The 11,774-nt window shown below is 45.8% G+C and overlaps 1 protein-coding gene across 1 annotated transcript in view; it reads left to right on the top strand.

Moving 5' to 3' along the window:
* The window catches only part of DYNLRB1 (dynein light chain roadblock-type 1), a 20,449-nt gene extending 8,918 nt beyond the window's left edge, over nt 1–11,531 (top strand). Inside the window, exons 3-4 of the mRNA XM_077769303.1 lie at nt 5,566–5,733; nt 11,175–11,531. Coding sequence (XP_077625429.1) covers nt 5,566–5,733; nt 11,175–11,218 — 212 coding nt within the window. The 3' untranslated portion in view covers nt 11,219–11,531. The remainder of the gene's footprint in view (nt 1–5,565; nt 5,734–11,174) is intronic.
* Nucleotides 11,532–11,774: the final 243 nt, after the last annotated feature.

The raw sequence follows: 11,774 nt of genomic DNA, 5'->3' as shown, positions 1-11,774 counted from the left end.
AAGTGACCTCTGCCTGCAGTGTGGGGCTCAAACTCGTGACCCAGATATCGAGAGTCACATGCTCTACCGACTGAGCTTAGCCAGGCACCCCTGTTTCTACTTTTTTGCTAGATAATACTCTGGCCTGTAGGCTTTACAAGCATATTGTTTCATTTGTTCCATAAGGCACCCCTGTTATCTCTGTTTTGCAGTAGAGAAAATGGAGTCTTGACATGTAATTGATTTGCCTGCTGTTACAGAGCCAAGGTTTCATTCCAAGTCTGTCTGAATGTACTTGCGCTCTTTCTCACACACTGTGCTATGAAGGACCAGAGAGTAGCTGCTGGTCTGTGGCCCAGGCCATGCCCAGGGTCACTCTGCTGGGCTCCTCGCATCAGAGTTTGGTCAACTCTGATTTGTTTCAGACTTCTTCTTTTTTTTTTTTTAATGTTTTATTTATTTCTAGGAGAGAGAGAGAGAGACAGCATGAGCAGGGGAGGGTCAGAGAGAGAGGGAGTCACAGACTGAAACAGGCTCCAGGATCTGAGCTGGCAGTCAGCACAGAGCCCGACGCGGGGCTCAAACCCACGAACCGTGAGATCATGACCTAAGCGAAAGTCGGACACTTAACCGACTAAGCCACCCAGGCACCCCTGTTTCAGACTTCTTAAGAGCCCTGTGTGGATATGTTACCATTCTAGACCTTGCTTTTAGAAAGGGAGAATTCTCAATAATGCCTACTTAAATAGAGTAGAATGAAAGTCGTCAAGAATGAAAAAGTGGAAGTGGCATGTCCTCAGATAGAATATTGTTTTCCAAGGCGTCTGGGTGGCTCAGTTGGTTGCACATCCAACTTTTGATTTCAGCTCCGGTCATGATCCCGGGGTCCTAGTATCGAGCCCCGCTTCATGGTCCATACTACTCGTGGAGCCTGCTTGGGATTCTCTCTCTCCCTCTGCCCCTCCCCTCCCCTCACACTCATGATTGTGCGGTCTCTCTCTAAAATAAAAGTTAAAAAAAAAAAAAAGTTGTTTTCCATATTGTCAGACCCTGGCCAGCCCAGAACTAGGCAGTGCATGCTCCCCAGCTTTGTCAGACTCCAATTACACCCTGCAGTCGAAGCAGGCGTGGGAGCCCTCAGGACATTGTGGAGGCAGGTGCAGGTCCCAGTTCAGGTCTGCCACTGATCAGCTGGAGGGCCTGGCGCTTCCTCTTCCCCTCTTCAGACCTCAGCTGCCCTAAGTGGAATGGTTGATCCAGGGAATTTCTCACTCCAAGACCTAAAAGACTATTATTTGTATATCACCCAGAGAGAGACTAACTTCTTGGACTGGACTTTTTTTTTTTTTTTTTTTTTTTTTTTTGAGAGAAAGAGAGGGCATGGCAAAGAGAGAAGGGGACAGAGGATCCAAAGCAGGCTCCATGCTGACAGCAGAGAACCCAGTGCAGGGCTCCAACTCATGAACTTTGAGATCATGACCTGAGCCAAAGGCAGACACTTAACTGACTGAGCCTCCCAGGTACCCTTGGACTGGACATTTTTGACCCCAAATGGGTAGGACGGCTCCATGGGTTGTTCCCCAGATGGGGAGGGAACAGGCCTCCATCAGTATTTGCAAACCACAACCTTCATTCTTACCTTAAAATGGTCTCAAAACTTGAGCTTTTTCATTGGGAAAATAGCCTCAACTGCTTACCTTTTGAATACTAATGAATACTTCTTTTTCATAAACGAATGTGGCAGTATTGCCTAATGGCTAAGAATATAGAACACGGAACCNAAAAAAAAAAAAAAAAAAAAAAACAAAAAAAAACAAAAAAAAAACACGGAACCAAACTGCCTAGGTTTGAATCCTGACTCTACTGATCAGATGTGTGATCTTGGGCTAGTCACCTAACCTTTCTGTTCTGGTTTCCTCATCTGTAAAATGTGGATAATTATACTACCTTCCAGGGAAGCTTTTAGAACAGTACCTGAGGTATAGTAAATGCCATATATATGTCAAAATTTTCATGAGAGTGTATTTACTTATTTTTAATTCGTGTCCCATTCTCAGAGCTCCCACTTTAGTCCTCATTAACATTTCACACAGTGACCCTGCCAGGCAGGGGTATTGCCCATTTTTCATATGAGAAACCCAGAGCTGAGAGAGGTGATGACCTGCCCAAGATCAACAAACTATGGATAGAGATGGTCCCAACACACTGCTCTATAGAGCCTTTAAACTCTCTGGAAGCTTCCGTTAAGGATGATTAGTTAGGGATTCCTACTATCCCCTCTAGGGTTTTCCTACCCCCAGGAGTCACCTCAGCTTCCTTTTCTTGTAGGATGCCTTTCCCGACCACTCCGGTCCAGAGTGATTGCTTTTGCCTGTGAACTCATGACACACCCTTTTCCCAGTCACTTACCAACCACCTGCCACTACTTTTTGACATCTCTGCCTTGGCCAAATTTAAATGTTTCACAGTACAAGTATGAATTTAAGCAGAATTAACAGGAACTTCAGGAATATTCCATTCTGTTTGTACCTTGTCAGGCCCCCTGCCGTCTTCTGCTGCTGCCCACACAAAGCAACATAAAAGACTCAAATGTATAAGGTTCATAAGGTTATAAATTTGTCTCTTGTATTCACTACTGTATCCCCAGCACCTAGAACAATGATGACATGTAGTTGGTGCTTAATAAATACAGTAGTCCCCTCCCACCTTATCTTTGGGGGATACATTCCAAAACCCATAGTGGATGCCCGAAACCAGGATAGTACCCAACCCTGTGTATGTGTGGCTTTTCCTACATGTACAAACTTATGATAAAGTTAAATTAGTAAATTAGGCACAGTAAGAGATTAACAATAACTAATAATAAAACAATTATAACACTGTACTGTAATAAAAGTTAGGTGAATGTCGTCTCTCTCAGAATACCTTATTATACTGTATTCACCCTTGGGATGTTGTGAGATGATAAAATTGCCTACGTGATAAAATGAAGTCAGGTGAATGGCATACAGGCATTGTGACGCAGTGGTAGGCCACTGTTGACCTGGTCAGGAGAACCATCTGTTTCAGACCAAAGTTGATGCAGGTAACTGAAACCATGGAAAGTGATACCACGGATAAGGTGGGGACTACTGTCTCTGTTAAATATTGTTCATGTTCTTTATTGTTGTTTGATGAAGCTGGGTTTGGTGGGAATATTTGGTTATACAACCTTCGTCTTGACAAATCTGAGCCCCAGGTTAGAAATCGTGCTCCCTTGTGACCACCTACTTCTGCAAGTTGCACAGTCCCGATTTGTAAAGGAAGAAGCTTGAAGTAGGTGACCTACTAATCATTAGGCTGTCTTTGAGATGTCCCCAGTTCTAACATCGTCTGAATCTGGACTTCATTCCTTATCCTTATTTGAAATTCGCTCCAGTTTTGGTCCCTGTTCTGCCCCGTCACCACCTCTAATGTTTTCTTTTGTTTTTAAAGTGAGCCAGCAAGTGGTTAGTTTCTTGTCTCCTTCATACACCCCTCACTTAGTAGGAATGTGATAAAAATCATGACAGTATTTGAATTGCTGAAAGAAGCCCTTGAGAATACTCATTTGTCACCAGCAATAAATGCTTAATGGAGTCTCTTTAAGGACAATGGTGAGCAAAGCAGACTTGATCCTGGCCCCCAGAGAGCTTATAGTCGTAATGATTACTTCCATAATGGTGTGATACCAGACTCCAAAGAAAACTGCTCTAAAGGAAAATCCTGTGGGATGGTAGAATGGGGGCATTGACCACATCTAGGGGTGGGTAGATCCACCAGAAAATGGAAATCTGAGGAATCAGTGAGAATCATAAGAGAATGAGGAAGGAAGGAAAGTTCCAGGCAGAGGAACATGAAAGAAGGTGGCCTTGTGGTATATAAGAGAAGGTTAAGAGGTTCGATCATCCAAATTTAGCTAGGCCTTGATACTGACCCTTCAAGTACCCTGGGTGGGGATGGGATTTATGGTGTGGTGGTATTGATAACAGGTCAACATTTATTACATTCATACTCTCCTTGCTAAACATTCTTAAATGAATTAGCCATATTTAATCCTCACAGCACAAGTATTATTTTACAGATGAAGAAATAAAGGTTTAGATTAAGTCACATGTCTGAGGCCACATAGCTATGAAGGGACAGAGCCAGGGTATTTGTACAGGTCATCAGATTTCAGAGTTGCTACTCATCATCACCATAGCTGCTCATAGGCTATCCTCAGGAAGGCTCCGCTGTGAAGTGAGGTCTCTGGGGGCCCTGGTGGGCACATTGTTGCCATCTAGGATCCAGTAGCAGCGCGAATGATCTAGTCTTCTTGTCCCTTAACATATGTGCTGTCGAAGCCAGCACCCTCTTGTCCCTTAAAGGCAAGTGATCACTACAGTCTGTCTTCATGACTTCGCTTCGCTCAAGGCAGCCTCTGTGACTCAGCTGCCTCTCTTGCCACTATGTCCTCTTTTGCCCACTCTCATGTTCCTGCTCCCTAAGAAGACAAGGTTGGGCAAGTTTCTCGTCATCTGTGAAAAGGCCTAAAGATGATTGCCTTTGGCCAGTCTTTAAGCTGGTCACTTGTGGGCCAGATCAGCAGGGTTGTGGGCTCCCAGATCTAGCCACTTATACATAAGGAGCCACTTACGCCACATTTCGTCACAAGTGCCTGTCAGCTGTGGGCACTCAAGGCCTCTTCAGTGGAACCTTCTGCTAACATGTCATGGTGATTCATAGGTACCTGATGATTCAGTTGTGTCCCGAGGTGGCTCACACAGAGCCCTGTTCTTCACCTCCATGACAATAGGCACTGTCTAGTAAGGGAGGTCCATTTAATAGTTCACTGCAAGGAAACAGCCCTCAAAACAGCCAAGGCTTGGTACACAATGGTGTTTGCTGCATAGTAATTAAGTAAAAAATCCAGCCTACGTACCAACAACAGAAGAATGATTAACTCTGTGGAAAGGCCACTTGTGGGCTCTTTGAAAGCAATAGCAATGCTGTTTACAAGTGTATATGCAGACAGAGAAACAGACTTTAACTTGAGGGGCGCAATCATGTGTATAGACAATGTGTTTACAACTGGGTCCAAAGCCTCCATTGGTGGGAACTGGATCAAAACACTAGAGATGGTAATGTCTGGGCACAAGCTGACCTTTTTCTTTTTCCTACTTTTCAGTATTTACAAATTTGTAAGAGCTACCCTCCTTGCTCAGGTTCTAAATGTTCTGAATGATTAGTCTCTGCTTTTATTGCTAGAAGCCAGTCAAAACAGTGCCAAGAAAAGAGGAACCCAGCAGTGGAGCCCACAGGCCTACATTTGAATCCTAGCCCCACTGCTTATCTGCTGTGTGACCGCTTTGTTGCCTCATCGGCGAGTGAAGATGGCGATACCACCCCCAGAGTAGTCTGGGGACTGGCGCTGCCATATTTAAAGTGCTCAGCACTGTGCCTGTCAAGCCCTCAGTAAATAGTGGCATTGTTAACTGCCAGTCCAACACTTGAATTAAGGGTGCAGGGTTGGGAGCTGGGCAGAAAGGGGCTCCAACATCCTATTCAGTGTCTACTCTCCCTCAGGAATTCCCATCAAGAGCACCATGGACAATCCCACCACCACACAGTACGCCAACCTCATGCACAACTTCATCTTGAAGGCCCGGAGCACTGTGCGTGAAATCGATCCCCAGAATGACCTCACCTTTCTTCGAATTCGCTCCAAGAAAAATGAAATTATGGTTGCACCAGGTAAGAGGTTTCCATATCCCCACTTGGGAGCAGACTGTCACAGCATATTCTGTGTGGCTTATCGGGAATGCTTGGCACATTAGAGTCTCCACAGGTGCCATGAAAAGAACTGAAGACCTGAAGGTTCAGAAGTGATTTTCCTCACTGCCTGACCAATCTCTGACTGGCATCCCCAACAAGTACTTATTTACTGTGACTCTAGACCAGACCCTGTACTAGATTCTAGGACACAGAGGGGAATCGTGATCTCATGAAACAAAGAAGAAGGTGTGATTAGGTCTTCCCAGAAGGGAGGACATTTGAGCTGAATCTAGAATGCACAGGAAAGAGTGTAAGCAGGTTGGAGGATGGGAAAGCTGTATTTGAAGGAAAAAGAATTCAGTGATTTAAAAACCAAAGCATAAGGTAAAAATACATACAGTTATTTTATCCTTGTAAAAATGTTAAATTACCCACTTATAAAGTATCGTCCTGGGGCATCTGGGTGGCTCAGTCGGTTAAGCATGGACTTTGGCTCAGGTCATGATCTCACGGCTCATGAGTTCAAGCCCTGCATTGTGCTCCCTGCTGTCAGCACAGAGCCTGCTTTGGATCCTCTGTCTCCTTCTCTTTCTGCCCCTACCCCTCTCTTGCTCACTCTTTTTCTCAAAAATAAACATTAAGTAAGATTAGTCCATCTGTCCCATCAGTCTATCCATCAGTCCTGTCTTTCTGGGTCCTGTATGGCCAGCTTTTCCTCAAGCATTGGAACAGATTGCTGCTTTTGTTTCTCATGCAGCGCTTGGTCTGAATTTGGGAGCTGTGTGTACAAACAGTACCTGTCTTAAGGATCATTTGCAGGTGATGAGATGCTCCTCCTGGGAGAAGCCCATGACGACTGGGACCACAGGAGGGAATATCAGGGCCACCTGTCCCGGCCTACATCACTTCACTCACATTTTTGATTGGGGTGGTAGGTAGATTGGTTTTCCAGGACTATTTGTATTTATTTATTTATTATTTTTTTTTTTAATATTTTTTATTTATTTCTAGGGGAGAGAGAGAGACAGCGTGAGCAGGGGGAGGGTCAGAGAGAGAGGGAGTCACAGACTGAAACAGGCTCCAGGCTCTGAGCTGGCAGTCAGCACAGAGCCCGACGCGGGGCTCGAACCCACGAACCGCGAGATCATGGCCTAAGCGAAAGTCGGACGCTTAACCGACTAAGCCACCCAGGCGCCCCACCAGGACTATTTTTATATTGTTTCTTCCCTCCCTCCCTCTCTCTTTTTTGGCTGAGGGACATAGTTGTGAGTGTGAGGGAGTTAGTGTGCACATGATGATACTTGTACAGCTCATCTAGGCCATCAGAATATGTGTAGGAAGGAATGAGAGGTAAGACATTTGGTCAAGAGGTGTCAAACACCAAGCTGTGTAGACTTGACCTTGTGAGAGTTCTAAAGGCAGGAGGTGGTATGATTATGATTGGGGTCTGCATGAAGAAGGGAAATAGGGAGGCTAGGGATGCTGAAGGCCCTTGGGCTTGGCTTGGCAACACAAATGGCAGGGAGGCTGGCTGCAGAATTCTGGGGTAACTTGATGGGGGGTCAGCCACGCAAGTAGCAGAGCGATGTTGGTTCTGATCCCAGGTCCATTCTGGCCCAGTTCGGCTGCTTAAAATGATACAAAGGAGAGAACCATTGACTGAGTCACAGGGGCCTACAGTCTCCCTGGGACACTCCCTAGACGGGTGGGGACAGAGCAGGTTGGTCACTGAGAACATAAGATAACTTCAGAGGCATTTATTCCAAAAACATGCCATACACTGTGTACCAGTTTAATGTCTGTCTAATGTATCACTTGTCAACCTATTAAAATGCTCTGGTTCTGTGAAGAAAACCAGATCGTAGCAGACAGAAGCTGTTTCCTCCCAGCTTTACCTCCCACTCCCGTGACCTTAAGTCAGCGGAATACGTCTGGACCCCAATTTCCACATCTGAAAAGTGTCAAGTAGAGTACTGTACTGCGCTGGTCTCCTGAGACATCCCATTGATTGAGTAGGTTGGCTTAGGATAGGGCAGAAAGGCCCAGAAATACTTGAACTCCAATCTCTCCCAAGAACTTCATGCTGTGTGTCTACACAGACCTCAGTATCCCTAAAAGTTAGGCTAGAAATGGTCTCTCTGTTGACCCTGTGCGTCAGAGCAGACTTTGTGCCCACGTGAGGGCACACGTTGTGAGGCAAAGACAAATGATACCGTTTCCAAATTAGATTCTCCATGGACGATTTCTTTTGACTTTAAGCTTCTGAGAATGTCTCCTCTGGATCCGCAGTCATCTGGAAGCTCCTGACCTTCCATTCTCAGTTTGGCCACAAAGGCATCTCCAGCTTGTCCTTGAGGACCCAAAGGCATTCAAAGTTAATGCGCATGGTTGATACTTGAGTCCAGGGTTGGCAACTCCTAAGTTAGAGGCTCTCCTTGGGGTTCACAGGCCCAGAACAAGGATGGAGTGGCCAGACCCTTTCTGAGCGACACACAGAGGCCTGCAGGGAGGACATGCACACCCTCTCACTCTTGCTTGCTCACTCTGTCTGACACTCACACTCTGACAGCACCTTACATTCTGTTCTACTGGATTGCTGTGTGACGTTTTGAGGTTGCCTTAAACACAGTGGGTATTCCTTCTGAACACCCTCACTACTTCTCCAGGCACCCTGCTGCTGCCTTTCAGAGCCTCATGAGACTCCAGCTCCTCTCTCTGGGCCTGCACGCTGCTGCCGCCCTTGCTCTGCCGTGCCTTTTCACTTAGCCGGCCGGCCTGCATAGCTGTGTTTTAGGTCTGTCTCCCTTCCTACACAGTTCCAGGAGGACAGATGTGTAAGCTCATAGTAAACATTTAACAAATATTTGATGAATAAATATATGAATGACTCCCTAAATCTCCCTCCATTGTTGACACCCCACTGTGGGAGTAAGAGGAGGGGTCAGCATTTGGTGGGTGAGGGTCAGGAATGTCTGTGGGACATGGCATTTAGGATGAAAACCAATGATTTGATGCCTTGACACACCCACTTTGATATGGCAAAAAAATATATATATAGGTATGTATGTATATGTATATATACGAGGTCAGGAGCCTCTAAAGCATTAGGGCTAGATTGCCTAAGGATTTCCACAGAGCACAAGCCCCACAGGAAGAGCCCCCAGCCTAGAACAGGCCTAGTTGCCACATGTTTGAGGTGGGTCCTTCTGGGACTATAATTAGCACCCTGTGCCATGGGAACAACTTGGAAGAGCACTGCCCAGGAAGGAAGTCCACTATCCCCTTCTTCCACCTCATCTTTCTCGTTGATCAGACTGAGAAGCTGCCTCCCAGACCACAAATAGCAAAGATAGTTTCGGACCGTCTGGCCCTCCATATGTGTACCAGATTTCATCCCGTCCTGGCCAAGAATAGCCCATGTGAAAAGACTAAAAAGACAGACTTTGGTTTTCATTTATTAACCTCACTAATATAAAGCCAAATTAATGCAGCATAATCAAGCTTTAACACTCTGCTTCCCACAAAGCACTTAGAGTGATAGTATTGAATTTAGAGTTTGATTATTTGGAAAAATGACTCTAGTATTCTAATTGTGTCTGTTTCTCTTGGTGACTTGTTAATTCTGTTTTTATTTGTAAGTGGTTTTAACTTACACAGACTGCTTAGCCATGAAAACTATTAATCGTATACAGTCAGTTTCCTCCTATCTGCAACAGTGTGTTGTCATGGGAAGAGACAGACTTTAGGCTTGAATCAGCACACACAAAGCAGACAAAGCCAGGGTCCTGCCAAGGTTCAGCAGAGGGCAGATCAGTTCAGAACATCTGGGTCAAACCCAGCTACCTAGCTACCCAGCTCTGCGTTTTTGCCTTGGCTTAGGTAAGTCATTTAACGCTCTGAGCCTCAGTGAGATGGAAAACACTAGTATCTGTCTCATAGAGTGATTTACTGAGGTACCATAGGAAAAGGGATTGGCCCACTGCTAGCCACATGGAAGCCTTAGTAAACGTTTATGGTTTGGTTAAGTGGGCAAAGTTGGAAGACCCTGTTTCTCCAGTTTCTGCTTCCATGAAATGAAGAGCCGTCAGGCTCACCCCCGAGGGTTTGGACTAGCTGTGATTTCAAGGTGGACATTCCTCCTTACTGAGCCGGATCCTCAGAGCTGGAATCGAGATAGCTTTGGCTCCATTTGACCTGGTGCCCTTGAAATTTTCCACATCCAGAAGACTCTTAAGGCCAGCAGCTGAGCTTGTGACAGAAGTGACATTAGCCCAAAACCAGTGGGGTTGAGGTTGGAATTCCATTTTTGACACTAACTAGCTGGGTATCTTAAACTAGTGGTTGTCCCAAAACCTGTGGCGTCAGCATCACCTGGGAACCTGTTAAAAAATGCAAATGCTTTTAACTATCCTGGAATTAAAATTAAAAACTTAATTAAAAATCAAATTTGGGGGCTCCACCCAAGACCTACTGAATCCAGAGGGCTAAGGGTAAGGCCCAGCAACGTTGTGAGCCCAGCCCTGCCAGTGATTTAGATGCCCTCGCCTTGAGAACCACTGTCACAAGCAATTCATGTAAAGTCTCTGCACCTGGGTTTTCCTACCCAGAAAACAGGTGATAATCTTACCTCCCCCATTGGTACTGTGAAGATTGGAAAACAGGATGCACAGAGGGGCACTGCTGCCGGGTAGGAGGAGGGGCTCGCTCTCCAGCAGCCACACCTACCAAAGCCCCCACCCCCGCCCTCGGGGAAACTTGCAATTTCATCTTCTGGTGTCCCAACAGTTAGAAGTAGCCTGAGCAGGGGTGCCTGGGTGGCTTAGTCGGTTAAGCGTCCGACTTTCACTTAGGTCATGATCTCACGGTTCGTGGGTTCGAGCCCCATGTCGGGCTCTGTGCTGACTGCCAGCTCAGAGCCTGGAGCCTATTTCAGAGTCTGTGTCTCCCTCTCTCTGACCCTCCCCTGCTCACGCTATCTCTCTTCTCTCCTAGAAATAAAATTAAAAAATTAAAAAAAAAAGAGAGAGAGCCTGAGCATTGGGACGCCTGGGTGGCTCAGTCGGTTAAGCTTCCGACTTTGGTTCAGGTCATGATCTCACAGTTTTGTCGGTTCAAGCCCTGCATCAGGCTCTGTGCTGACAGCTCAGAGCCTGGAGCCTGCTTTGGATTCTCTCTCTCNTCTGTCTCTCTCTCTCTCTCTCTCTCTCTCTCTCTCTCTGCCCCTCTGCTGTTTGCTCTCTCTCTCCAATATAAATAAAATTTTTAAAAATTAAAAAAAAAAAAGAGTAGCCTGAGCATTGATTGATGCTTTTTTTTGTTCCCCTCCCCTTTTATGGTTGGTGATTTAATGATTTCCTTTTTAGTGTGTTTTCTCCCATTTTACACTTAGTGATTTATATTTTCATTTTTCTCTTTTGCAGATAAAGACTATTTCCTGATTGTGATTCAGAATCCAACTGAATAAGCCGCTGTCTTGGCTCCCTGCATCATTCCTTAATTTAATAGTCCCCAAGAATAATAATGTTAATCATGCCAACCAACTGGCAGGTGGAAATCACCTTAGAGCCTATAGACCAGTCCAGTGACCAAAGTCATCAAAGTTATCCCTCTGCTGGCCAATCACCCTTGAGTTCTTGGGTGGGCCTTCTTTCCTCATCTCCAGGTTTTGGAGCAAGAGCTTTGAGCAGCCGGCATCCTGCTTCCTTCTGACCTTCAGTTCACTTTGTCACCCTTGGAAAAGGCTGTTTTTCTTTAACTAAAAATAACTGAAATGCTTACCCTGCTGTGTGTCTTTAAACACTAGGTTGAAAAGGCCTTTCTGCCTGTCTCTTCCTGTGTAATCACATGGTCTAAGTGCTGAGCCCCAGTGCTGCCTCCAGCCCCGATGGCAGATTGTGCCCGTGGTTCAGAGAGACCTGCTCCTTACTGCACCTGTGGCCACACATGCTGAACTGAGTCTGGTTTATAATTGGTACCCTAGTTTCTGGGCCTCTTGTCCCTAGACATCCATCTTAGCATTT

The sequence above is a fragment of the Crocuta crocuta genome, unplaced genomic scaffold (assembly GCF_008692635.1).
Source record: "Crocuta crocuta isolate KB4526 unplaced genomic scaffold, BGI_CrCroc_1.0 scaffold445, whole genome shotgun sequence".
NCBI classification, from domain to species: Eukaryota; Metazoa; Chordata; class Mammalia; order Carnivora; family Hyaenidae; genus Crocuta; species Crocuta crocuta.
This window is presented reverse-complemented; position numbering and strand designations above follow the sequence as displayed.